At 40.2% G+C, this 27559-nt stretch overlaps 4 protein-coding genes across 11 annotated transcripts; 1 reads left to right on the top strand and 3 right to left on the bottom strand.

The window, feature by feature from the left end:
* Window positions 1–1612, bottom strand: SMIM26 (small integral membrane protein 26). Its single transcript, XM_053459856.1, has 2 exons — window positions 1381–1612; window positions 1–428 (listed from the first exon to the last, which is right to left on the bottom strand). The coding sequence occupies exons 1-2, from the start codon at window positions 1517–1519 to the stop codon at window positions 223–225; spliced, it is 345 nt and encodes a 114-aa protein (XP_053315831.1). The 5' UTR covers window positions 1520–1612; the 3' UTR covers window positions 1–222.
* A 1889-nt stretch (window positions 1613–3501) lies between these two features.
* On the bottom strand, window positions 3502–14294 carry SEC23B (SEC23 homolog B, COPII coat complex component). Of its 2 annotated transcripts, none has more exons than XM_053459842.1 (20): window positions 14173–14294; window positions 11622–11857; window positions 10777–10834; window positions 10556–10642; window positions 9862–10098; window positions 9487–9572; window positions 9213–9357; window positions 8769–8927; window positions 8272–8387; window positions 8054–8177; window positions 7785–7865; window positions 7349–7438; window positions 7073–7179; window positions 6835–6988; window positions 6205–6282; window positions 5724–5885; window positions 5532–5618; window positions 5005–5160; window positions 4814–4879; window positions 3502–4053 (listed from the first exon to the last, which is right to left on the bottom strand). In XM_053459842.1, the coding sequence occupies exons 2-20, from the start codon at window positions 11840–11842 to the stop codon at window positions 3964–3966; spliced, it is 2304 nt and encodes a 767-aa protein (XP_053315817.1). In that variant the 5' UTR covers window positions 11843–11857; window positions 14173–14294; the 3' UTR covers window positions 3502–3963. The 2 variants fall into 2 exon arrangements, with proteins under 2 accessions (XP_053315817.1, XP_053315818.1); XM_053459843.1 differs by having other exon boundaries at window positions 14168–14265.
* Window positions 14281–20132, top strand: RBBP9 (RB binding protein 9, serine hydrolase). Of its 7 annotated transcripts, none has more exons than XM_053459847.1 (6): window positions 14281–14459; window positions 15803–15950; window positions 16955–16997; window positions 17356–17461; window positions 18739–18824; window positions 19671–20132. In XM_053459847.1, exons 1-6 carry the CDS (start codon window positions 14296–14298, stop codon window positions 19895–19897), a joined length of 774 nt encoding a protein of 257 aa, XP_053315822.1. In that variant the 5' UTR covers window positions 14281–14295; the 3' UTR covers window positions 19898–20132. The 7 variants fall into 7 exon arrangements, with proteins under 7 accessions (XP_053315822.1, XP_053315821.1, XP_053315826.1 ...); XM_053459846.1 differs by having other exon boundaries at window positions 15800–15950; XM_053459851.1 differs by having other exon boundaries at window positions 14397–14496.
* Window positions 20133–20450: 318 nt separating this feature from the next.
* On the bottom strand, window positions 20451–27448 carry POLR3F (RNA polymerase III subunit F). Its single transcript, XM_053459845.1, has 9 exons — window positions 27319–27448; window positions 25570–25687; window positions 23939–24006; window positions 23238–23305; window positions 23028–23140; window positions 22361–22504; window positions 21712–21819; window positions 21237–21428; window positions 20451–20865 (listed from the first exon to the last, which is right to left on the bottom strand). Exons 1-9 carry the CDS (start codon window positions 27372–27374, stop codon window positions 20788–20790), a joined length of 945 nt encoding a protein of 314 aa, XP_053315820.1. The 5' UTR covers window positions 27375–27448; the 3' UTR covers window positions 20451–20787.
* Between the last annotated feature and the right edge of the window lie 111 nt (window positions 27449–27559).

Here is a 27559-nt window from a genome sequence, read left to right as displayed (position 1 = left end):
TGCAATCAAACCCTTTTTTATTATAAACACGTCTAATTTACATGTCACATGCTTTATTAAGCAATGTTAGCGCACCCTTTAAGATATATACATATATTTTATTTAGGACCCAAAATAAACAATGACGTGTCCTCTAGCTGCCGAGTTGGGAGGACATCACAGCCAATGAAGCACTGAATAGTGAATTACCAAATATTTCCATATACGTCCCCTTGAACATATTTATTTTTCGACACGACTCTGTTCTGTTATCGGGCCCGGTGTCGTTCCAGATATTCCCGTCACAAAATTGTAAACCCTTGTTGAATACGGCACAAAGTCTTTCTTGTACTCAACACTGTTGGTAACTTGAAAGCCAGTTTTCTTCTTCTTTTCTCCCATGTCGTCAAATGATGAAGAATCTATTAACTCCTTGTCCATTTGTGCTTCTGAAAAGAAAAAAAGGAAAACAAAATGGTTTAACGTTGAATTTTAATAGCTCAGAAGTTTGTATTTTCATAATAATTGGTTAATTAATTAGTTCATGAATTTAACATGAATAATAATAATAATACTAATAATATATATATATATATAAATAAAACACTAACACATGTTATCAAGTATGGTACAAAAGGAGAAGAAGGCCTGCTCTTGGGAGCTTACAATCTATTAAAATAAATGTATAACGAAGGCACAAACCCTTACTTTAGTTTACCCAACTTTCATAATGAGAGAAAAAAAATTCTGGAATTGAACATTAATGCTTTAAAGTTTTTTCAATGTTTTTAAAACTTTCAGCTTTTCGGTAATATCAATAAATAAATATATTATATTATATATATATATATATATATATATATATATATATATATATATATATATATATATATATATATATAGTGTATTTTATATAAAAGCTTCAAACTCCTACTTTATTGACAAAATAGAACCACTGATAAAAGAAAATAACATTTAAAAGTGTATGTATGTATGTATATATATATATATATATATATTTAGAATTTTTTCTCCTGTTAGTAAATTCGGAGATAATTTCAGTATTGGAAATAATCCATTAAAACATATGTTGTCAAATCAATTAACAATCAGATTGCATTTGAATATAAGCAACACACCAGTGATATATAATACATTGTTACAATATATCATAATACATAGCTCCAGATCAGGCTTCCAGATCACAATTTGTCTTGTGCTGCACGTGGGTCCTCCATCCGCTTGGTGGCGCTGCCAAACCTGTCAATGAACTTGGTCACTTACTGGGCTTCTTCAGAGACATGCGTTTTACATTCTTTTCTGCTAAACTTTAATAGTCATATTTCATTACAATTAATAGTAAGTATAAGACGGCAATGTATTTTACAGACAGGCAATCACCTGGCACAACCATCTTGACATCTTCGTTTCTCTTCGTAGTGTAATAATAAAATCCGTAACTGCCAACCATAGTCCACACCCCGAAAGCGTACACCGCGGCTAGGCGTTTATTCCATAAAACGAAATCCTTCGGTTTCATTATCTCGCTATCCGGGGAGATTACAGAGATGGTCTCCTAAATGAACAAAACGGCGCTCGATTGATAGTGTCTGCGAACGCTGCCAAGGACAAGTTTAAGGGATTGGCTCGTAACTTCGTCCAATGCAGCCGTCTGTATAAATCACATGACTAAATACTCATTGCCTCATCTAAAGCGCCGTGGTTGTGTAACTCGCCTTATTATTATTATTATTTTGTGATTATTGTGATTTGGTGCTAATGTAAGAATGAGACGAGTTGCAGGATCTTGTCTTATTATTAGCCGTGGGTTTAAGAAAGAAGAACCCTGTCCCCAATTCCTGTCATGGTGTCCATATGTGACAGGGATAAACTGCTAAAAGCGTGCCTGTGCAATCTGAGATTCCTAATCAAACAATAGACCATAAAGTTAACCTAAACACTGTCCTACAACTCCTCTTTCTGCATATAAAAACCCATAACATAAGAAAATGCTTCTTATAAAACAAAATAATGCAGATTTGCTGTATGTCCATCTTTTCTATGAGCTCAATGCTACCAACATATATGTAAAAACTAGAAAAAATGTGCTTAGGACTCTTAACTAGCCTATTTTTATTCCCAACGTCTTAATCCTTACATAAGTAGTTATAGATTGTTAGATAGCAATTCCCAGGAAAGTTAAGCTTCGTAAGCACACCCGCTACAATGTAAGTGACCCTCTTTACCCATTTGGAATGTTCAGTGTCACCGATTGTAACTCAATGTTCTGCTTGCTAGGTCATTCCAATAGGGGATCAGCCGGAAATTGCAATAGGGGCACTCGTGCTCATCGAGGGCAACTGAAAAGCAGCGGCAAACAAAACAGCTTTGTCAAACTTCTGGATTAGGAACAAATAGGCTTGTACATAAAAATAAGATTGGGTCTCAGACACAGGCTAGAAAACAGACCTAAATTTGTTTATCGCAAGCCATGAAACAAAGTCATGAAACATGCCTCCCGTCTCATTTTCTGCACAAACGTCCTCACTTTCAGGTTCTGTCTTGCTTTTGTGGACAGTAGGATGGGGTCCTCTGATCTCCCCTCACTGGCTTGCTGAGCTGTCAGAGGATGTTGTGGTGTTGCGGCTCCGACATGGCCTCATCTTGGTGTAGTCAAGCTGTGCGCTGTGATGTTTTATTCCAACTTTCATCTTTGCTACCTTGTGAAGGGTTAATAGGGGCTTCCGGTCCTGCCTGTAGCCTCACCCCCCACCCATGTGCACCAGCTTCGACACTTAAAATGTTGGGAGGGTATGGTGAAAGAATGTGTAAGGGTCTCCGTTGACCCCATTTAATCCCAAGGTGTTTTTGGTGTTCCGAATAGAGTGGTTGGAGACTACCTTAGATAAGAAATCCAGAACGGGGACGTTTTTTTAATACCTGGCCCCCTTACAGGAATCAATTAGATCCCCACCTAAAACCTGCCCTCTTTGCCACTTTCCAGCAGAAGGGCTGGTTAGGCGAGCGAGCCCTTGCAGATGAGTGCCCACTCCAACTTTAGTGCCCCCCCCTCCACCCCTTCCTCCTACAAAACACTTTAGCAAATCCATAATTAATTACACACTTTTTTTTTTTTTTACTTGTTTTCTGTTTATTTGAAGGAAAATATAGAAAACTGCGATTGAGGTTCGCTATGACTATTACTCATACCGCTTTGTACATTTGTTTCGTGAGGTACTTCTATGTTGTTATAACTCATTATTTATCTGTTCTGTGCCGACATCGCCTGCTTTTGTCATTTACCGATTTGGTATTTCTCATGTGCCTGTTTTATTTGCGAACCAATAAAGAGAATTAAAAAAAAAAAGAAGCATGGATGTAGTTATTTGGGCCAATGAAGGAACACCCAAACCTGCATTGTTTTAGGACTTTATAAGAAGGAAGGTGGGGTACACATGCCCTATGGGATACCACATCGTGAACCTGCCTACATAACACTAATAAAAATGGTACACACTTCAGTTTCACGCTTCCGGCTGGCATTTTTATTTCAATAAAAACAGAACTGTCAGTGGATCTCCCTGAATGATCACCTGCTGGAGTATACTTTAATCCGGTCCCATTCACATTATTACGGCTCCAGCTCTTAGTATTGCATTTCCCCTACTTAACAAGACACAATGGTTGTTTTAGTAGAGGATTTTACTATGAATTTTGGGTGAATCCTTTACATTGACCATGGAAAATACAGGACTAACAAAGCATTGTGAATATATACATTCATTGTTAATTTCCATACACTATAATCATATCTGTAAAACAAAAATAATAAATTAGAACCTAAGAGATGTTACACAGAAAAATGATCTGACTTCATATCTCTTATTTAGCTTTTAACTAAAATCTTGATTCATTCTTTTTAACTACATCAGGGAATGTCTTCTAAAACTCTTTAAGACTCAGTTGTCAGCAGCTGAAATGCTTTTAGGATGCGGTAGAAACTGCCAGCTTTTTCAAATGATCCATGAAAACTTGTAAGCTGACATCATCGGTAAGGATGGGAGCTCCAGCCTCCTAGAGAACAAAGCATGTTACAATTAATTCAACTCAGCATCAGTTACATTAAGGTTTCAGGGTTTTGGTTCAATGTATATAAACAGTAATAAAAAGCTTAAGTTTTTAGGCAGATGGACAGTTGTCCCTGTCCTGTAGAACATTACAACTTCAGATACAAAGCATGTTCCTATCAGGGAAAACAATTACAGGGTGGTTGTGTGTATAGGGTAAACGTATCTATGTTACAAAGTATGTTTCATAGAACAAGATTTTAGGTAAAAATTTCTCCAGCACAATCGATTAAAATATCCTTAGCCTGAGTCAGTCCCTGTTCAACAACTACTGTTTGTGGATGACAGGCCCAGTTTAAAAGGGCAGTCACAAACCAGGTCTATCCTAAACAATAGCAAACATTTTTCCGCATTTTTTTTTGTTTTGTTTTACTTTAATGTAAAAGTCTGACAGCACCACTGCTTCTAATGCGCAAATGCTCAATCTCAAAACATTTTCCCCTAACATCAATGTTCAGGATTGAACCATGTCATAAACCGTTCATTCCACAGTACGATAAGCTACTAACGCGTCAAGCGAAAAGTGCAAAGGAGAACCAAGCTCTATGCAATGAAACACTTTGCAGAGTATTGTGAGACGGAAAGGGACTTCTATATTTAACAAGAACAAGATATTAAACATTAACAAAAAAAGTCACAATCCCTTTAAAAAAATAAACATTTTAGGAAATCATAGCCTGTAACGGCGTAGTAATGATTTAACGTACCTGTCCCCAGTTGTACAAGTTGTTGTGTGTCTGCGATGGATTTACTTTAGACAGAAGGAATCGAGCCTACAAAATTGCGAGAGAATCACAAAAAGGTTTGGGGTTTTTTTTTTCTTTTGCATTCAAATGTTTGATTAATATGCAAAAGGACATATATCAGGTTTCTATATTTTAGTATTTCCATTACTCACCTGGCTGCTTCCATGCTCTGTATTAATATAACGCGGCATTGGGAATCTGCTTTGTAAGATTTCCTGGGCATCATCTAAAGGCGCCTGCAGAAGATGCTTGAAGTTTTCATACTCGGGCATGTCCTGGTAGCCTGCGGTACGCCACTGTGCAATAGTCTGCAAATAGAACAAAGAAATTGTATTCTTCAATATAATATTTACACAATTATTCTATTGCTCGGACTTGGTTTCAAGCTTCATTTTCTATGGTTCTAAGGTGTAGGACTACTAATATGTTGTCACAATAGACACTATTAATCATACTAGAACTATAACATTAGCACAAATAAATACATGGATGACTAAATATCCTGTTAACCCCTTCATGATGAGCTTGTTTTGTGGGCACAACAAACTACGTTTTCTGTCCTGAAGGGGTTATCAATGCATTATGCTGAGCCAGCTTGTAGAGGGAATTCTGTGCATTTGGCTCTTAAGTGCCATATTTCAGCTCATACGATGTATCTGTCCAAATATAACCCACTTACTTCTCCGAGGTAGATGACAATCTGGAAAAAGGTGTCCATCAGGAGAATCCTGTCGGGTAAAATGCTACTGCTGTCTAGTAGGACAGGCTAAAGAAAAAAATATCAGTGATTAATGAAGGCAGACATTTCAGAAAAGGCACAGAGCTAAGTTCTATTTTTACAAATGACTTATTTCTAGTTCGGCTTCCATACCTCTGGGGGCCCGTAGAATGAGTACGAGTAGAGAATAGGCTGGATCATGATGAGAGATTGGGTCAAATCCTGTCTAGCAAAGTGATGACGATAGTAAGAGGACTCATCAGGGCTGTTATTAAACACTTGCAGGAATGGAGATCTTCTTAAATGGAACATGAACTGTGCATATTCAGGAGACAATACAAAAACATTAATCAAGGACATACCTATAATGCTATTATTTACAACAGTTTAACTCTACACCAAGAAAAGGGTAAAACATTACAGTGACAGGTGCAGCACATAGCACCCCTAAATATGCTTTCTTTCTTTAAACAAGGCCACGTCAGATCTAAACTATTTTTAAATGCTGGCTTGAAGTTTATGCCCTATGGCATACAAGATTACGTTCTGACGAAGGTTACACATTCTTTCACGTAAGCATTTGTTTCTAAGTTATGCTACAAACATCCATCACATAGTTACGAGCAGATCTTACCTGAGGATACAGAGAGAAAGAGTCTGAAAGCCGGAAGGAAGTTGGGTCATCTTTGTTGTACTGGCCAAACTTCTGGCACTGCGTAGAAGAAAGTTTAATTAATAACAATGCAAATATTGACAACATGGTAAATTAGCCTTTCATATGAATAACAGGATACCTGGTTCAATAATATACACGATACAATATGTTTGTCAATAATAGTTTATACAGTGTGTTTTTGTAGAATGAGATGCCCTTTTACCAGCCCTTACTTCTTAATAGTCCTAACAGAGTTTCCATGGACTCTCGGCTACAAAATATCACGTGAATTATTTTATTTAGTATGGGTTATGGTATATATTATGCTGGTTGCCATTAAGAAATGGATGAATACATTAGACATATAACATCAGATAATAGCTTTCAGCCCTATTTGCTGATGGAAATTAACTTTCCACATTATTTGCTTTTAATCATAAGTAAACCAATACTCTTCAAACTGCTTTAAGTGGACAGTATTCAGGTAATGCGTGTGCATTATAATACATACCAGTTTAAGGGGCTAGTAATAATACTTCAATATTTGGATACATCAAGTTATGATACTCATGCATTGCAGTAATATCCTAATAACAGCGTTATACTTACAAGTCTGATGAGTTGCCTGTCTAACCATCTGAGTACATCAGGTCCCTCCTCAGTCTCCACTCTGTAAACTCCCAGACGAGCCATTAGTACAGCAGCAGCTTCCTGGTCAAAGGCTGCTTCAATGTGCTGAAGCTGGGTCTGTGCGTCTGCCCAACTAATAACACAGAAATCGTTTTAGGTAATGCTATAAAGCTTTCCTAGACTCCCCCTTGTATGTCACGTTAACATAAGTACATACTTCCTGGCGATGGTGGTCACTCTGATCCGTTTCTGAGTGCTGGAGTGCTGGTACTGGGTCACAAACTGAACAGCTCCCCGGCCACCCTGAGGAATGGGGGCATTGTGCTTAAAAGGAAAAAACAAAATGATTATGCAAAGAATAAGCCAAATCAACTTTAACAATCAATAACTGTAATAATTGGTATCTCCAGAACCACTTCATCTAAACCTGTGTGCAAAATACTTTACTATAAACCACGCTCCCCTCTAAGAGAGAGACAGTTAAATGTCTTACCTGGTTAACCACTTCAAAATAAAAGGCCAGGGTTGTGCTAGGATCCAGGCTGCATATTTTCCACTGGCACGTCCCACCAACACCCAATTCCTGAAGAGAGAAGGTGGTGTTATATTACATGGCTGTTACTTTAATGCCATTATATTAGTTATCCAGAAACAGCAAAATGTTTAGGGTAAGAATTTAAGAGGCAAGCACACATGCACCACTAGATATTAGTAATCCAAGTCCAATAGATTCGTAACTTGCAACAGTGCTACAGAACCCGATGGCGCTATGTAAATTTTGCAGACATTTATTTATAAAAAAGTTGGATGGTAGCACACAAAGATGCCCCCCATCTCTGACTCAATATCATGCATTACATCATATCCAACACCACCAAAAATAATTTGCAATGGAAACAAATATAATCTCTACAAATCAAGATACTTACATTTTCAGAGATGCAAGGTCCTTTCACATTCAAGGAAACACAGGGTCCAATAGCGCCTGAAATTTTCAGCTCCCTTGAAGTCTGTTAGGAAGAACCAAAAACTTAAGTGTATGGCCTTATATTAAAACAGATCTATTTGTTGCCCACATTAAAGATGGCAAAAGTTGAGGTATATATCTGAGACAGGTAAGCGGGAGCACAGCTGCTCACAACTTCGCATCCATAGTGAACAGTGGCTGTCTGTTATGTATGATAACTATTTAACTCACCTTCACTTCAAGGTTTGCTCCAAAGGCCATTTTGAATTCCCCATTTAAATCTTTGCTAAAAACTCTCTGGAACGTTTGTTTAAACAGCGAGGTATTAAAAGAGTCTCCAATAACAATCTGGCCACTGCAAAAGCAGACATATAGTGTTTTAGGGTGCTATAACACACAGGCAGAGTACTGTAACACAACCTTGTATCATATTAAATCATAGAACATACCCAGTGAGGTTTGAACAACACTTCATCTCCAAAAGACCAGTCTGATCCAGGGCACAAGCATAAATATCAATGCAGTGTCCGTTGGCTGCTGTGCGATTTGCCAGTGCTTCATAGTGCTGCGGAGAACATACAGGTTTGTGCCATACTTCACAGGGATGAGAAATGCAGACATACAGGACATATGCCTACACACATTGATATATATAGATCTATATACACACACACATTTAAATAAAACATACCAGCACAACACAGGCTTCAAAAAACACAAAAGAAAAAAAAAAAAGTGTACAAAGTGAATTGACACTTGAACCGCCAGAAGACTCTTCAAGTTTCTTGCAACAATTGAACAATTGTACTTAAGTGAATGCAGATCTCTCTGGTTTGATGAAAAAGATATTTTCAAATGCAAAGCCACAAAGGGCTTTATTGTATAACAGTCACGTAGCCTATTCTAAAGCTTCCCCCACCACGCAGGAATCCCAACAGCCGGTTACCTTAATGGCTTTCTTCATGAGACGCGCATTGTCCTTTTCAATATCGTGCCAGGAGCGGATTGGTGTTTTGAGTTCATCACCAACCACCATGCCGGGGCCTTGAGTAGGAGGACCTCCAGTAAACAGCATTATTCTGGCCCCTGTATTTGGAAGTGTCCCCTGAATAGAAGCACAATAACATCATTTGTAAGGGAACAAAAGAACAACTGAAACACAGTATACAGCTCCTATTAAAGTAAGGAATGGCTGTTGATTGTCCTTGAGCTATACAGGGTTATAGCCATCAGACTACTTTTCTTATATCTGAATTTGTGCTAAAAGACAAATTAACAGTGTCAACTTGACTTATGAAGTTCAAGCCCGCCTACTGATGCTGTATTAAAGGTGACCCACAACGCCAAATTAAAGCTGCACAGAAAAAAGAAAACTGGTGACAGCAATTACCTCCAGTAGTCCAACAGCAATAGACAAAGCCACTCCAGTGGATCTCAGAGGTCGTTTCCCCTGAGGGACTGGCCACGGATCACGCTGTAACTCCCCAAGTAGGTCAGTTAAGTTCATGTCAATTTTGTGAACTGGCTGTAAAAACCTAAAAACGTGAGCAAATAGGATGGTTCATTAAAATGCCAAAAAGGGGGAATAAACCAGCACTACACAAAAGAGCATTTTGTAACAATAAACATACTAAAATTATCACTAGTTTTCATGCAGATCTTACCGGCTTGACAAGGAGGGTTGCTCGTGGGGTTGTACAGGTCTCCCTTGCTGTGCTGGAGCTGCAGGCTTTGAAAGGCCTAACATATCCTAAAAATATATACACAGTATTCAGGTTAGGCAGATGCATAGAATACTACTTTATTTGCTGCAAGGAAATACGCTAAAGGTGTTTTTTTTCCTAAACAGAAACCAATAATTTTACATGAAGTTTTGAATTTAAAAATTCTTCAGTGTTTATGTTCAGCGGAAAAGTGCACCTGTTCTGTATTTGTCATGGAAACAGTCAGAGGGATCAAAGGGTAATTTTACAATACCCATGGGGCTCAGCTAATGACTTAACACTTGGCTTGTGTGCAACAAAAACTCTAGCAGTTACCTGTATCTGCTTAGCAGTCAAATCCTTGGTCCCCCTGAAGACGTAGCTTTTAGAGATCCCATCACAGCTTAGTTCGTGCACTTGCACCATTCTGCCAAAGGTGATCAGACCAACCAGGGCATCTGGGGGCAACAAGCTTAGTGACATTTGCAGAGATTCTTTCAGAGCCTGTAGGTCTTCTTCTTCCAGACATGTGTCCACTACATATAAAAAGATCAGAGGAGTCGGAGGGCCTCTCTGCAAATTAGAGAACAACATTTAAGATAATTCCTATGGTGTCAGCGGATTCTGCAGTGATGTACAATGGGTTCAAACAGAGGCAAAAAGTCATTCAAGTAAAGTGATAGAGGCAATCTCAATAAAAAAAAAAATCTAATAAAAACTATTACACCCAAAACTTTACGTGCCGAGAAAGAGTTTATTTTGAAGTCCTTCTTTCCTCTGACAGTGAAGCAACAATCTTTACATTTTATAGATTATATTTAATAACATAATTAATATATTCAATAATGTTGAAAAAACTGAAAGAGAAATCAGTTTCAGCTGTATTATGTCAGGGTAAATAATATTACTGATCCTTAAGAAAAAAAAACAAAAAACTAAATATCGCCCTATTTGTGACAATCGTACAAGTCCAAAGTACAAAAAAGAAAGCGCTTCAAACACTAATACCGAGAACACGTGCACACCGTACCTGAACTATGTATTCGATGGTGGAAAACTGTGGCATTAGTTCTGCAGGCTGATTTACTTCTGATATTCCTGCATATGTTGGTGGGAACTGCAAAATAAAGAAAATAGCTTAATCTATTAATGCCAACAAAAAGAGGAGTTGAAATTAGCCTATATTAAACCATATGAAAATAACGCTTTTCATCCAATAGACAGAATATGAAGCAGGCAGGTTACACTCACTTGATTTCGCTGGAAGCAGAAATTACATGCCCACAGCTTGGCTCTGTAGTCAACTTGGCTGCGGAAGGAACACAGGTATAAGCCTACGATTTGTAGATGGTATCTTAGATAAATCTATTAATTATTACAATATTTAAATGTATGTGAAAATACGCAGCTAAACAAAGGTCGGCAAACCATCTCAACTCTTTCAGACAGCACATTGGTGGGATCCAATTTGACGGTTACTACTTTTCAGTGAGGTCTCAAGATAAATACCACTTGTGATCCCAAAGATGTGATAAATAAAATGCTTAAACAACTCTCATGATAGTGATAAAATCTATAAACCTTTATTCTGCATCTACAATTTAGTCATAGTTACAATGTTTGGGGTCACTTAGCTGTTTCCATGGAAAACACATACATTTTAGCTGTAATATAATTGCAAAAGGGTTTTCTAATTATCAGTTAGCCTTTTAAAATGAATCTTGGATTATCTAACAAAGTGCCATTGGAAGACTCGAACGATGGCTGAAGATAAAGGGCCTATGAAGATATTCCATTAAAAAACAGCAACAATAATAATTTACAACATTTATGTCTACACTGTATCTCTGATCCATTTGATGTTATTTTAATGGACAAACTTTGCTTTTCTTAAAAAAAACAAAACCAAACAAACAAAAAAAAAAAACCAAACAAACAAGGACATTCCTAAGTGACACCAAACTTTTGAACGGTAGTGTATATATGGTTTTGTATATAGAGACACAAGTGTAACTTACACGGCGTAAATAAAATAATGTTAACAAAGACCTCAAACTTCTTTAGGCTCTCGCAGTAGCCCAACAAGGCCACCTTACCATAGCGGATTAAGAACAGCTTTGCAGGTCGGTCGTGTGCACAGAACTGGCTCGTACTGCACGGGCGGCAGGTCAGGACGTTCCTTCAGAGGGGTAAAAAGGCAGCCCAGAGGCACAACCAGCCGGGTGGCTTCCAGACGACTGGAAGGCCAAACGTTCCAACTGAATCGCACCCCATCACGCTCTTCATTCTGCTGAATAAACTCCTGGTAGGTTGCCATGGAAACGCAGGAAAGCTGGAAGGTGTCAGAACAAGAAATTCAGGTGACTTACTGTAAATGCATGAAAGAGATTTCTACTTGGGGGGGATTCTAGGTTTAGTAGGACAAAGATATCGAAGGTCTACATTTCCTTACGATGTCCACTTACGATGCAAACCAACCCCGTGTGCCCTGTACAGTATGTGAGAATATAGACGCAAGCTGGCAGATTGGGTGAGGGTTCTGCAAACACATTTGTTTGTTCTTCAATGTAGTGAATCATAAGGAGAGCACTGCTACGTGAATATGCCCATTTTCATTGAGACCAGCACTCATTTAGAAAGAAACAACAACTACGATCACCAGATAAAGATACGCTGACATGCTGCATGCCTTACACGTTCAATTCTAAAATGATCGCACTGCTACGCAAAGAGGCACATTTCATTTGCACTTTGATACGATACTAATGAATGTATCTGATGAACCTGCATCAACACGACTGATAATACGCAAACCTTTCAAGAACACGGGCAGTTATGTCAAGGTCCAAGTACATTCCACTGCACAAAAAGCCAGCACCAAGAAAAAAAAGCTCATTAAAGCCAAGATCCGGCTTGTAACGTTTGCTTGTATGTTTGCTTTTAGAGCAGATGAAACTATTCCTGAAAGCATTTATGACACATTCTGAACGGAAGGCTGTTTTGTAAAAATCAAAACATACTGATAAAAAAAACTTTAAAATGCAACAAATATACACTCAGGCCATATGGTGCTGTTTGAAGCATTGTATGCAAAGCCGAGACCATGCAGTGCTGTGTATTAAAAGTGACTCTTGCAAAGGCTTTAAAGACGATTCAAATGTTGCAGCCAAATCACGGTTTAATTGAATCCTCAGAGTATCGTTCTGATACATGGAACCCGTACCATGTTCATAGGAATGAAAGACAAACGTCTATTCTAATGCGGATTATCTGCTATTTGAATATTAAACAGGATTTGCCGATTATGGAAAGAAGAGCGAGGGAATGTCTAATAGAAACGTTTAAATACTTCAAGTGCAGGAGGGCCGGCTTTAGACATAATGCTAGGGAATTTTACTTTACCGAGAGGGTGGTAGATAAATGGAACAGCCTCCCATTAGAAGTGGTATTGGCTAATACAATAATTTCATTTAAACATGTGATAAAGCTATCCCGAATCTAAGATGACACCAAAGACTCATTAAGGTCTGAGACTTTATATCAGGAAAGATGGGCTCGACGGTTCTTATCTGCCGTCAAATTCTACGTTTCCATGATCTGTATGGCGGCAGCTGTCACCATGTATAAGCATCCTACATACCCTAAAGGCATGTCAACTATTCATAGTGTTCAGTTATATGCGATGGATGTTCTCACAACAACATTTACATCCCACTATATTATATATATACCATTATCGAGAAGAGAGAAATAAAGCACTACATATTGCCCTTTCCATTGCCCTAAAACAAGTGGCACTTTCTAGCGATGGTTAACTACAGACAAGCAAAAATAAAAAAAATATATATACACACACACACAAAATCTATCAACAGACATCACAGATTATATATATCAAGCCTTGTTTCAGGATTATAAACAAATCAGACAGAGATTGCCAGAAAACACACTTAATGTTAAATTATGCATCTGTAACCTAAACAGCACTGACAGATGCAAGCCGTAAATCAATCCCATATATCTTAAAACACATACACATTGTGAAAAGGCAACTGCCACCTATTGGGGGATGGGCAGAGGAATCTATACAGTGCATGACCCCTATATGCCTGCCACCGACCTAAACATACAGCGGTATCTGCCCACCACTCCGCGTACTAACTGGAGGCTGTTGGGACATCAGTGAGATCTACATTTATTATTATTATTTACACTTGCTGTTTTTTAAGCACAAAGATCATGTAAACATCCATGTAAACCTGGGTACCCCGAATTGTGCAACAGTTTACCAAACATACAACATATACATATACATATACATACACACATATATATATATATATATATCTCTTTCTATATAAGCAAAGCACCACAATGAATATTCTCTAACATTATGTCTCACAATAATATTTAACCCTCCAGCAGCTAATAGAATTATTTACCACCACTAATGTACAGTACATCAGTCACAATGAATGTGAATTTTGTTTTGTATATGTCGGCACAGGAATACCCCCTCCCATCCCCTCACCATTTAAATGTAATAGAAACTATATGTAGCCGGTTATGTATCGCACTGAGCGATACAAGCCCCTCTCCGATAGGATATTACAAACGTATCGTTTTATATCAAGCTTCACACCTCACCTTTATCGCATTCACAGTTCGGGTGGTCGCTATGTAACTCCGGAGGCCGCAGAGCTCAGTATCCGGGTGCGAACTTCTTCCGGTCCGGCGAAGTACAGCTCAGCAATAGGCCAAAGAGCTGGTATGACGTCTAAAGAAGGGCGGAACCATCCTTCTAGCCACGTCAGTTTCCCGGAACCAATCGGACGTCGCTTCATCCGCCTCGGAATGGAACTTTACGCGGCGCACGTCATCATAGGGAGGAACCAGCCAGCCCTTTTCGTATTGACGTCATCATCAAGCTGCAAGTAGGCGCCTGTGGCGAAAAATAAAGATCAAAATACCGTAAAGACTTTGTGTGAATGCGTTGGCGTGCACGCGAGCAAATACACACAAATACACATTTTAAGGCGGGCGATAATTGAAGCTCGTCTGACGCGTTCACACTTTCGGGTAATTCGTGTAGACCGAAAGTGGTTAATGAAAACACTCCCTTGTATCCTATCAACAGATGTGCAGATCTAGGAGAGGATTAAGCTGAGTTAATGGTGTATTAGCATTATAAATAGTACTATGTTTTTAATGTCCATAATCATATCTAGATCCTAAAAGTACTGTGTCGTTTTTGTGCCTAAATATATTTATATACATTTGGGTGCGACCGTGCGAGGTGTTTGCAGATATGTGATATGCATGGAACCCATGTGCTGCTTCCATAAGAGAAAAGAAATGCTGGGCATAACGTTCTGCCAATCTCTCATTATATCTCCCCATATCTCCTCCTCCTCTCTCTCTCTCTCTCTCTCTCTCTCTCTCTCTCTCTCTCTCTCTCTCTCTCTCTCTCTCTCTCTCTCTCTCTCTCTCTCTCTCTCTCTCTCTCTCTCTCCCCCCCCCCTCTCTCTCTCCCCCCCTCTCTCTCCCCCTCTCTCTCTCTCTCCCCCCTCTCTCTCCCCCTCTCTCTCCCGCCCTCCCCTCTCTCTCCCCCCCTCTCTCCCCCTCCTCTCCCCCCCCTATCCCCCCTCCTCTACCCCCGTCTCCCCCCCTCCTCTCCCCCCTCCTCTCCCCCCCCCTCCTCTCCCCCCCCCTCCTCTCCCCCCCTCTCCCCCCCTCTCCCCCCTCCTCTCCCCCCCTCCTCTGTCCCTCTCTCCCCCTCTCTCTCTCTTCCCCTCTCTCTCTCCCCCCCTCTCTCCCCCCCCTCTCTCCCCCCTCTCTCCCCCCCTCTCTCCCCCCCTCTCTCTCCCCCCCTCTCCCCCCTCTCTCTCTCCCCCCCTCTCTCTCCCCCCCTCTCTCTCCCCCTCTCTCTCTCCCCCCTCCTCTCTCTCTCCCCCCTCTCCCCAAACAAGGACATTTGGGAGGTATGGGTAATATATTGAGGAGGAAAACTTTCTTTTGGCAGGCGGAATCTTTTCACTACTTGGCCATGTCATCGGCTGTCAGGGCACGCTGGGTGGTTGGCAGGCTTCATGGCAGCTGCGGAGTTTACCCGCTATTGCAAGTATCATATGGTGAAGCAATAGAGTCTATAGAGCTGATAATTGTGGTGTGAAAAGTCTTAGATCTGGTTAAACTGTGATAAGCTTTTTGGTCTTCAGCTATCCTGAAACTAACATTTAAAACCTGATAACTATTCAGTTAATCTACCTTTCAGCAGGACACAAAATAAGAAGAATACCATAAGAAAAATGTCTGAAAAGCCAGAGCTACTGTCTCCTTTGAAGGCTGTAATAATACCAGGTAATGGAGGAGGGACCGTGGAGTCGAGTCTGTGGTACGGCTGGACAAAAAAGAGACTGGACAAGGTAAAGACACAAAAAACATAAATCACGCGTGATATTATGTTTCCCAAGATGGGATCAGTTATCTGTTATATTTTCTATGATCACAATACAAGGTTTGTGTGTGTAGAAATGTGACACGCGATGTTAATCTGATGTCACCCTGAATTATAGCAAATAAAACTATTCTTAATATTTACTGTTTTATAAAAGATGTTCAAATTCCAAAATAGGCAATCCTTGTTGTTCCAGCTGGTGTGGACTACAACTATTCGTAAATGTGTTAAAGTCTCCTCGTTATGTTGTGCTGAGCCTTGTAGCCATACCTAGGAGCCTTATAACCGAGCTGCAACTAAGGTTCATTAAATACTAGCCCTTTAAAAGTCTATTACAAAGGTTTTATTTTATTAATCAATTATATGAACAGTAATAGCTTTTATGAAGACTATTACGTCTTGAGAGGTAACGGTCCTGAATTAGGTTACCTGTATTCAAGCAGGGACATTAATCTAGGAAATACCATTGGATGTAGAGGTTAGAGACTTTCAGCCTAATAATTCCTCCATTAAACCAAATATTCTGATATCACAGGGATCTTATCGCTGTGATAATAGGGATAGGGATAATAGGAGAGTTTACAGGAAAGTTGTTTCATTCTTAAGGGCCAAAGCTGGTGAGAAGGGCTGAGTTCACTCTGTATGATTCATAACTCTATCGATTAGGCGATTTAAGAACTTTCTACAGGACCAGTCAAGTTCTTCCCGTGGCAGAAGCTCACTGGGGTTCCCCCTTTCATTAAGTGCAGTGAAGGTGCTGAAATCACTAGGTATTATAGAGCCCACAGTATCTGCTTTAGCGAGACTCAGTGCCGCTGATAATTCTGTTGGATCCACTGATGATGCAATACAGAGGTGTAGTTTGCAATTGGAAGTCATCATATCCAGGTTAATTCTTTAGTTCATGACCAGAATACCGACTATGAAGTTGCCTATTCCTGCCCCGTTTACATATGTGCACTATATCTACAGATCGCTGATTTCCAGTGTCTGCTCCGAAACATGCCGGATCCATGTAAGTTCGTTCTCTTATTCTTAACGTAGAGTTAATTTATTCTGTGAAATAAATTCCACGTTTGAGTTCAGGAATGATTGGGGGAAATCGAACCAGGTGCTCTCTCTCCAGAAGGCAAAAAGCTCTTTATGGTTCGCTTTCCCTGATTCGTCTCAGGAAATAAATTTTTATTCAGTATAATTTAATACTTTTATCATTTTATTCATTTAATCACTTATTTTGTGTTTGTACTACAAATATTTAATTATCTTTATTCTCTCTAGATATCCAAAATGTCATTTTAGATAGCGAATTATATTGAAACAAGGTTTCAAGATATATTGCGTTCCAATGAAAATCCCAATTTCCCATAATGCAGATACGGCAAGAGAAACAATATGGCTGCCATTCATGAAGTCAGAGCTGCAGTGCGATGCTCGTACCGTGATCATAGGACATAGCTCTGGAGCTGCTGCCGCCATGAGGTAAACCGTACATTGTTTTTGTTTTATTTATTTATTTTTAAGCAATCATTCAATACTCTGGCATAATGGTCTGTTGGTTTGGGTATATTAGTGGGTGCATGTGTCTGGATATGCTAGTATTTGTGTCTGGGTGCATGCGCGTTAGAGTCGATATTAGACTTGTGTATTCATATTTGTACAAATTGCAAAGGTAACACAATTTGCCCATTACCTCAATTCGTACGAATCTCCAAGGGCAGATCCCCACAAAACAGATGAAAACGAGCAAAAAAGCTACAAATTTCCATCTGAAGTTTGTGGGTTCTTTTGCTCTGCCGGCCATGTTTGCGTCTTGCAGCTCCACTTTTGTGTCTTGCTGCACTCAGTTTCTGTTGCTGCGCTCCGCTTCCATGTCTTGCAGCTTCTTGTACTCCATCTTCTTGTTCTTCTCCTTTCTTTCTTTTCGTGGCCATAACCTGCAGGCTTCTGGTGACATTTTTTCCCTCACATGGAGAATGTGAGATGTGCTGAAGATAAAGGCAAAACGGGAGGGAAGGATAAATGTTGTAGGGAGAGAGGAAAAGCTGTGAGAGCGGACAATCTGGAGAAAGACTTCTGTGAGGAGCTGGAGAGTTGTGAAAGAGAGCAATACGAGGGAGAGCTGTGATGGAGTGGGAGAGACGGAGAGCTGAGAGGGAGAGTGTGTATATATGTATGACATTAGTGTTTGTGAGTGCAGTATGTGTTTGGTGTTAGAATGTGTGTTAAAGTATGACGAGTGTCTGTCAGCTTAGTGTAGTGTACAATGTTAGCATCAGTAAGTGGTGTTAGCGTGTGCTAGTGTGAGTGTGTATATGTTAGTGTGTGATGGAGTGACTATGGCATTGTTGGATATTGCAGTATTGGAGTGAGTGTGCTAATGATTGCTGTTAGAGCAACTACAGCTCATATTGGGTGCAAGCTTACTAAACGGTCAGTGGCATGTAGTCAGAGAACACCGATCATGGTGTTTAATACACCAGCGTATGTTTATTTATTATTCAGACCATTCTCAGACACAATTGCTTGTAAATAAATACCATATTAGTTACTGAGAATGATAAACGAGCAGCAGAAAATTCGCAGCCGACATACAACCGGTTTTGGACACCGATGTAACAATCAGTAGGGGCGCCAGGAACAATTGCGGCTTGGTCACGTCAGGTAGCGTAATGTTACACGACCCCGCGGTACACACAGTGTGCAAAGATAAATGCGCTCGTTACTAATCTTTAGTAATTTGTGTGGTTTTCATGCAGGTTTGCTGAAAAGCAAAAAGTTTATGGAATCATTTTAGTCTCTGCATACACCTCCGATTTAGGGGATGAAAATGAGAAAGCAAGCGGTACGTATCTTTCTAAAACATATCTGCTCGGAAAGGTTTCTGTTGCTCCAGAAACAAATGAAAATGACGGTGATCCTGATAGAATATTTAGATGTCTTATCAGCTTTTAAATAGTCTTCTTAAGGGCTGGGCCTCCCACAGACAGAAGCGTCCATTACCACAACACATCAGCTTTGTACGGAACACGATGCGTTCGTGTCTACACCAGCTTTAAGCCTTTGCTGGTAGGCAGATGATGAAGCTCGGTGGCTGGGAAAATAGCAAACCACGGTTTATTTCCTTATTAAAGAATCATTACGTGTTGAAGGTCCTCACTGTGCCCATTCCTTAATGCAGGGCTTGACAAATTTGTTGTGAATCTAGGCGCCAGCTAAAAAAGTTAGGAGCCAGGATTTTTTTTAAAACTAAAAGTTGGTCAGGAGTGATCTGATCGTCAGCCCACTTACTAAACTCACAGCATTTGACCTGGAAGCACCCTGGACTTTCAGGCCAGTGCTGTTTTTTTTGTTGTTTTTCATTATTTTTTTGATAAATTATTTTTTTTAACTCTTTAAATGGTTCCATTGGAGCACAGCGTTGACTGATATTTAGTCCCCACAAGCTTGCGGGGACAAATGTTAATGTGCCCAGAAATGGGCAGACAGCAGCAGCGCCCCCGCGATCACCACGATTGTGGCGGCATTTTTTTGGAGATGTAACAGGCTGACAAACACTAGATTTGTCGAGCCCTGCCTTAAGCTTACTGCATAAACCGCTTTATGAAAATGTAACATGCACGCTGACATGGGAGCCGGGCGGCATTGTGCTCATTTAAATCAATTCACAGAATCCCGTCTACAATCTTAGGATATTTCAACCGGCCGTGGCAATGGGAGAAGATAAAATTAAACTGCCAGCACATCGTACAGTTTGCATCCACGGACGATCCGTTTTTGCCATGGAGCGAGCAGCAGGCAGTGGCCGATAATTTGGCGGCTGAGCTACACAAATACACGGACCGCGGACACTTCCAGAATACCGAGTTTAACGAGCTTGTGAGTGCGGTGAAGAACCTGATTACTGCGTCGCAGTAAATGCTTCATGGACTGTAAGAGGTGGGGGGAGAATTAGTCACATCAGTGGCTACAAACGAAAGCTACTAAAAAACAATCTGTGCGGGATGCTGGATTTATCATTAAATGGAAAAAAACCAATTTCATAAAAAGGTGCATCTCAACTAGTTTATATAGAATTGCAACATTGAGATTTATGGTAATTAAACGTTAAATATCTGTTGTAACTCCAAAAATATACCACCAAAAAAAGTTATATATTGATACAATTTTTTTATTAACACTGCCTGATCTTAAACAACACAGAAGTTGTTTGATGGATGAACTTTTAACAGATACCCAATAGGGAAACAGACAGTGAATGCAAACTTAAGATGATCAAAGTCGTCGTTTTCATCATATCACTGTGATGAATAGAAAATAAGTTGCTCTGGAGCACAGCCGCTCGCCAGACTAAAGGTGCTGCACCCGCTCACCAACCAATCATACCCTCAAACTAGTTGGTAAAAATAATAAAAACAGACCAAGCTTCTGTTTCACAATTTATAAAGGGGTGAACCTCAAAACAAAAAAAAAAAAAACCCTAAAGAGGTTGGATTCAAAGAGTAAAACGCTGAAATAACTAAAATAAATATTTTTAGCGTGATCTTCACAGTGAGTCATTCCGTGGTGGTCAATGCAGGTCTATTGAGGTTATACATGTCTTCTGGTTATGTCTCTTGACACCTGCCTAGATTCCAGTCACTTAGAAATAAGATGTTCCGTGGCAATCTTCCGAGCCAAAACAGTGCAGGTTTTCCGTCTTCCCCTCGCAGGCGGATCAAGTTGTTTCCTAGTCTTCCTGTGATCACATGAGGATGTCCTAAAACCAAAGTTAAACGCCTCCGCTCTAGAGAATCAGTAAGGGTGTATTAAAAGTCCATCCACTCTGTCATGTATATACAGTTGGACGGAGAGATATCACCTCCTTCGTGACAGTCGTCAAAGACCTGTCCAGGTAAAGATCAGAGTAAAAGTAAGTTTTCCCGACGTGAACACTTAAGGAAAAATAAAAAACGCCGAACATACAGCACACTGTCTATTTGACTGTTAATGGTTATGTATCCATTGGAAATTATGAATTTGTGATATTTTACTCACAAGACTAAGCCTTACTTTTTCTGGCTGAGGTTTTTGATTTATTAAAGCAACTAATAAAGGAGTTCTTTCCAGAGGGGTCCGTGGGAAATACTATTTATCTATGTACTGAACTGTGTTTTCAAGTAAATGCATGTGTTACTGTGTATTAAGTAACGGAAATGGTTTGGGGGCCTAATCCACTTTGAATATTAAAGTGACTATTAAAGGAGAAACATCTTACCGGGCACAAGCCGCAAGGTGTACGCACCAAGCCTGCCGGCTGCAAAATGGGATTTACTCCCCTATAGAGCTTCATCTGTCCATCCACGCTGCCAACCGTCCCCTCCTTTGCAGCGATTATGGTCATTTCTACTTTCCCGTCATAAATTAATGTGTTTAGAATGGTTTCAATATCGTCCATTGATAATTCAACCTGTCCAAGAAGGGGAAAAAAAACCAATTTTTTTTATACAATATATATATATTATTCTATATAATGTATCCAACAGAGAACACAACGTTATGAAAATCCAAAACAAGTCAATTTATTGAGGAAACTCTCCCTGACCGTCAGTACAACTGTACGCATTAAACCGAGTAGTGTTAGCAGAAGCTAAGAATTGTGAACAGACCACCATGTCAATGGAAAAGCCACACAAATAAGAGCTTATTTCCCAGAACTGGGTTTCATGGTGATAGTTGTGACGCTCTCATACCTTGCTAATGCCCAGCTCACAGATGAATTTCCAAACTTCGTGGGATGAGGCAAATGAACTGTTTCTTTGGATCATTGGATTCTGTTTGCTGTCTCTGGCTGCTTCTGCCTGTTAAATCGAATAATTCAACATTAGTCTCTGCATGTAGCCATTTATTTTTCTCTAGCACTGCCAGCCGGGACTTGGGTATAGAGGATCACATTTTGGCGTGGAGCCGGGGCATTGAAAGTTTTAGCATAAGTGACCATGGTCTATTTGCTTGGCTACACCTTCTACTAAATTCAAAATCTTCCTTGTACCGTCATCAACATGCAGGGAGTTATACTGAAGATAAAAGGCATGTAAACATATGGCTGGAGACACTATTACCCTGAATAAGAAAATAGCACTTGGAACAATAAATGCTTTATATGTAAAGTTACAGGTAGCTGATAGCATTCAGTTAACAGCAGAACACCATATAAAAAACATTAAAAGCCATATGAACAATAGATTATAAAATGCTTGCAACTATTATCAACAGTAAAAGTCTGGGAGTTTTGCATTCAATTGCTTGTAAAAATATTAATCTAAAGGAGAATCTGTTGTAAACGAAAGCATGGCGAACATATGCGCCATTTAAATAGATATTTGATGAGGATGCTTTCACCTTGCTTTGCAGGAATTTAAAACATTGCTGGTTTAAGACTTCCACAAATTCAGACTCAAAATCCTGGTCGCTGTACCAAGCTCCTCCTGTCACCGAGCGATCAGGTTGTACGTTGTACAGCATGTAAACTTTCTTTTTTGAGGCCTAGAACAAGAAACACAATGCTAGATGAGCTGGATGTGTTGAAGCAGCCCATTTGCACAAATTATTCGGTTATTTACCCAGAAACCACGACCAAGCCATAGATTATAGCGCTTGTATTGGCTCAGCCAAGATCACCAAGAGATTAGAAACACTGGCCTAGCAAAACCTGCCAAATCTTTATTTTGGTCCTTGTAAGAATCCATAGGCAAGCCAACCTCTTGCTGTATGGATTTTGCTGTAAGTAGAGGGGGATCAAGTAGCAGTTAAGGTGGAAGATCCTTCTTACATATCAATCACTCATCAGGTGAAGGGCAGACAGACTCAACTTTGCTTTAAAGCTTATTCTTGCAGCTGAGATATCAGGAGACAAGTACCAATACTGGCCATTGCTGTAATTCTTTACCCAGGCTAAAAGGGAGCAATGTATAGTTTCATTTGCAGAAATAAAATTTTCATTTTCTGTACATTAGCGGTGCTCAGCTATAACCGTGTGATGCAGACACGCTATAATCATCCCCCTTACCGCTACTGACTTGACTGCTTTAATGAGTTTTTTGCTCTCCATGTTCTTCAGAATTTTGTTGATCTCGGTCAAAGGAAGATTGCTTTTGTATCTTATGTCTCGGCTCCAAATACCTAAAAAAATATATATTATGTTAACCAATGTGTCTTCCAAAATAAGTTATAGAAATAAATAAAAAGTTAAATCTACAAATATTTTTTTCAGACATACCTTTATTGCCAGCATCTTCTATAATCTGATAAACTAGTTTCTCTTGGTTGTCTGAACCTTTTATTTTACTGTAAAAAATGATGAACAAGTTATTTTTTTGGACATCCATCCAAGAACCTTAAAAGGCCAAGTGACCTTCTTTGCCTTTGGTGTAAAAGTTAATATATCAAAAAGAAACTGGACACGTAAAACAAACAAAAAAAAATGCGTCCAAGGTCCATAAAGACATGGTTGGTTGAACTGGACTGTCCCACACAGAGCCCTGACCTCAACTCCATCGAACCCTTTTAGGATGAACTGGAACAGAGATTGCAAGACCAGACCTTCTTGTCCAACATCAGTGCCTGACCCCTCAAATTCTCCACTGGTTGAATGGGCAAACATTTCCACACAAACACCCCAAAATTTTGCAAAAAGCCTTCCCAGAAGAGTTAAAGCTGTTACAGCTGCAACGACGACCAACTAGATATTTATGTCTTTGTATTCAGAATGCAAGTCACAAAAGTCCCTGTTGGTGTAACGATCAGGTGTCCCCATACATACATACATACACACACAAACAAATTTAAATTTAAGCACATACGTAAGAACGTGCTTTACGTAACTAGTGTAAATTCAGTAAGTGGAGCTACAGGTTAATGACCATTAAACAAATCATATTAAAAGTTGTGCCTACTACACGCTTTTAGAAAAATACGTACCTGGCGCTCTGTGCATCCTTAATTCTGTACAAAAGACCTGTGCCACTTCTGAGAAGGTCCAGTTGGCCCTGAAATGGTTGAGAAATATATTAAAAATGCACAATACAAAAATATACATAACTAACATTATCACTGCTCTATATCAGTTACAGTGGCAAGAAAAAAATAAATGAAGCCCTTTGGAATAACCCTTTTTTTTGTATTAATTGTTCATAAGTCACAAGTATAGACAAGTATTGAACACACTCATTAAACACTCACAGCACTGGGGGGGGGGAAATAAGTGAACCCTTGGATTTAATAACTGGTTGAACCTCCTTTGGCAGAAATAGCCTCAAACAAGCTACCAGTAACTCCAGATGAGACCCACACAGCATTTAGGACTATTCTTTCTTACAGAACCGCTTACCTTCTAGCTCGGTAATATTCATACCATGCCTGGTGTGAACGGTTCTCGAGGTCAGGGGATTTTCTTTTTTTGAAATCATTCTGTGGTTGTTTTGCTTTGATTTTTAGGGTTACTGTCCTGCTGGTGGACACCAATCCTGTAAGATACCCTGATAAACTTGGGAATTCATTATCCCCTCGATGATGGTTAGCTGCTCAGGTGCTAAGGCACCAAAGCAGCCCCAAATGATGATACTCCCTCCACCATACTTCACCACTGGAATGTTTTCATGTGGTAAGCTATGGTCATGCGTCCTTCCTGAACAATTCAACCTTAGTTTCATAAGTCCACCAAACATTTTTCCGGTAGCGTTGCGGAGTGTCACGGTGCTCTTTGGCAAACAGCAATGTTTTTGGAATAGCGTCTTCCTCTGCGGTGTCCTGCCATGGACTCCATGCCTGTTCATGAGTCTACCATACGTAAAACATTGAACAGAGATGTTAACAAGTCCCAATGATTCCTTTGATTCCTTCTAGCCTTTAGCGTTACTCCTTGAGCATTCTGTGTTGTGCCCTTGGAGTCGTCATGGCTGGGTGCCCACTTCTAGGGAGTGTAGCCACAGTACAAAATGGCCTCCATTTGTTTAACTGTGGACTGATGAATATGTAAACTCTTTGAAATTTCTTTGTAACCCTTTCCAGCTTTATGCAAATCAGCGAGGCATGATTCACATCAGTGGATGCTTCTTGAGAACAGCAAACTCAAAATGTTTTCCTTTTTTTTTTTTTTTTTTTTTCTTATGCCAAAGCAGCTCTAAAACACACCTCCAATCCCATTTCAATGATTGGACTCCATGTTTGCTAACTCCTGAATCCAATTAGCTTTTGTTGAAGTGATTTGCATAGGGTTCACATACTTTATCCAATCCACGCTATGAATGTTTAAATGTTTTCAATACGGTCAAGAACAATATATAAAATTGTTATAGTGTATATGTTAATTTGTATGTTATTAGTTAAAACAGATTGTGTTTGTTAATTTTTGTAACTTTTAATACAAATTTATACATTAATAGTGGTAATTACAAAGGGTTTACATACTTTTTTTGTGCCACTGTACATGATCACATTGTCCCCACCCAGTTCCACGTTTTGTGAAGAACGAGCAAGTATGATCTGCCAGATTTGCCAGAAAAGCACTGTAACAGATGGTGATTCCTTATAGTTCTAACCCCATCACATACCACCGATAGAAGTCTGTTGATAACCATTGCCCTCTGTTTGGCTTCAATATGAGGCATCTCATTCTGAATAACTTGATCTGTGATTCCATGAGGAAACTGTTGGCACAGCTCTATAATCCTAGGAGAAGGAAAATCACGTGTTAAAATTAATTATCCAAAAGTCACAAATAAAAAATGGCTGTTTTTGCTCTGTCAACCCTAATACAGCAGTGATATGATAATGCAGTTACAGTTGTATATACTGGACATGAATAGAATAATAATACTCCAAGACTGACTGGTTTGCGGCTACACAGCCCCATATGCAACAAACTGAGATGCACTGTGTGCTCTGATACCTTTCTTGTAGAACCAGCAATTTGAGCTACAGTAGCTTGTCTGTTGGATTTGACCAGATAGGCCGGCCTTCGCCCCCACATGCATCATTGAGCCTTGGCCGCCCATGACACGCTTGCTGGTTCACCGCTTTTCTTTCCTTGGCCTACTCTTCATAGGTACTGACCACTGCAGACTGAGGGAACACCCCACAAGAGCTGCAGTTTTGGAGATGCTCTGATCCAGTTGTCTAACCATCACAATTTGGTCCTTGTCAAAGTCGCTCGGATCCTTATGCTTGCCCATTTTCCCTGCTTCTAACACACTGACTTTGAAGAGAATGTGCCAGCTCTTCTGCTCCCTCAAGCTCCTCACATGCAATGTCTGGGTGCTAGGAAATGATGTCATATCCTGGCATGCAGACTGCGTGTTGGGCTTAAGGAAACCGGCCTAGAGCTATGCCCAAGGAGGGGGCGGTGGATCTGGTGTTGAGGGCTTCCTTCAGATCAGGGTCAGCACTACCGCAGGGTCACGTAATTCATGTTACCTGACGCTGCTAAGCGCTTCAGCGTAAGCCCTCCCAATGTAGCCCCCCTTAACAGCGGACCTGCGGAGGCGTGTTGGGATGAAGACGTCTCCTACGCAGCAACCAGCTTGGTGGGGGAAAATGCTTATCCACAGAATCCCCCATGCTTTTGCAAGGAAGACACCATCTCTGCTATCACATGCATTACAGGGCTGGAGCGTCCCTTTAATGTAAAATAAAATCCAGAGTGATTTTTTTACTGCTTTAGTTATATGATTCAGACAGGTTACATGTAAACATTCAGGAAGTAAACAACGCATTTGATCAAATGAAAAAGAAATGTATCAATAACGAGTAAAGTGTCAGCCCACTGACCCACAGACAAGCAGGCGAGACGTCGCAGGAAGGTAATTTATGGAAAGGACCCTAACTTAATTATAGGGTGGAGACTGAATGAATCATGGGAGGCTGAAGGGAGATTCATGGGAGGCTGAAGGGAGATTCATGGGAGGCTGAAGGGAGATTCATGGGAGGCTGAAGGGAGATTCATGGGAGGCTGAAGGGAGATTCATGGGGTGATTAGCTATAGAGAGCTGTCAAAACGGAAGGTAACATGCAATGGGAGAGCTGTGAGCAGGGAGCCGCAGGGGATGGGGTGCTATAAGGGCTAGTGGGGCCACTAACATGGTCACTGGGCCTCCAGATTTTAGGTGGCAGCCCTGGCCTAAATGACCTGCGTGTGAAACATCAACATGCCCCGGGGTAGAAAATGATAGCCACACATTATAAATCTCCATCTCACTCGAAGGTATACATATAACGAATACACTTTTCACAGGAGCACACCGAATGGTTAATACATGGCTTCATGTCAAACGAATACCAGAGCGCTGTAATTTAGCACTCACCTAGCCTCTATCTCCGCTGCGTCTCCGCTCTCTTGCTTCACTTTCACCTCTGCCATCTCGCCTCAGTTACTCTCCGTGACGATACACGCGCTGCAAAACTCTCAGGCAGTCCAGCTACTCTTACGCGTCATCACGCAGCGATCACTCGCGGCCATTTTACATAAGGGCAACTTCGTTCATGTGCGTCGGTACAGAAAATATTTAAGTAACGATGTGACAGGAATAGCATATTATCTGAAGG

The sequence above is a fragment of the Spea bombifrons genome, chromosome 3 (assembly GCF_027358695.1).
Source record: "Spea bombifrons isolate aSpeBom1 chromosome 3, aSpeBom1.2.pri, whole genome shotgun sequence".
In the NCBI taxonomy this organism is placed as follows: domain Eukaryota; kingdom Metazoa; phylum Chordata; class Amphibia; order Anura; family Pelobatidae; genus Spea; species Spea bombifrons.
The sequence above is the reverse complement of the archived record's forward strand: the minus strand, read 5'-3'. Positions and strand labels throughout refer to the sequence as shown.

Coding starts and splice junctions, on each gene's coding strand:
- SMIM26 (XM_053459856.1), bottom strand. CDS start 1,519: ATGAAACCGAAGGATTTCGTTTTATGGAATAAACGCCTAGCCGCGGTG. Junction 429..1,380: donor TGTCAAGATGGTTGTGCCAG/GTGATTGCCTGT, acceptor TTTTCTTTTCAG/AAGCACAAATGGACAAGGAG.
- SEC23B (XM_053459842.1), bottom strand. CDS start 11,842: ATGGCAACCTACCAGGAGTTTATTCAGCAGAATGAAGAGCGTGATGGG. Junction 8,178..8,271: donor TGTTGTTCAAACCTCACTGG/GTATGTTCTATG, acceptor CTGCTTTTGCAG/TGGCCAGATTGTTATTGGAG. Junction 7,866..8,053: donor GAGCAAACCTTGAAGTGAAG/GTGAGTTAAATA, acceptor TCTTCCTAACAG/ACTTCAAGGGAGCTGAAAAT.
- RBBP9 (XM_053459846.1), top strand. CDS start 14,296: ATGACGTCTAAAGAAGGGCGGAACCATCCTTCTAGCCACGTCAGTTTC. Junction 15,951..16,954: donor CAAAAAAGAGACTGGACAAG/GTAAAGACACAA, acceptor CTATATCTACAG/ATCGCTGATTTCCAGTGTCT. Junction 17,462..18,738: donor GGAGCTGCTGCCGCCATGAG/GTAAACCGTACA, acceptor GTTTTCATGCAG/GTTTGCTGAAAAGCAAAAAG.
- POLR3F (XM_053459845.1), bottom strand. CDS start 27,374: ATGGCAGAGGTGAAAGTGAAGCAAGAGAGCGGAGACGCAGCGGAGATA. Junction 23,306..23,938: donor AAGGATGCACAGAGCGCCAG/GTACGTATTTTT, acceptor CATTTTTTACAG/TAAAATAAAAGGTTCAGACA. Junction 21,429..21,711: donor GTGAGCTGGGCATTAGCAAG/GTATGAGAGCGT, acceptor CTTCTTGGACAG/GTTGAATTATCAATGGACGA.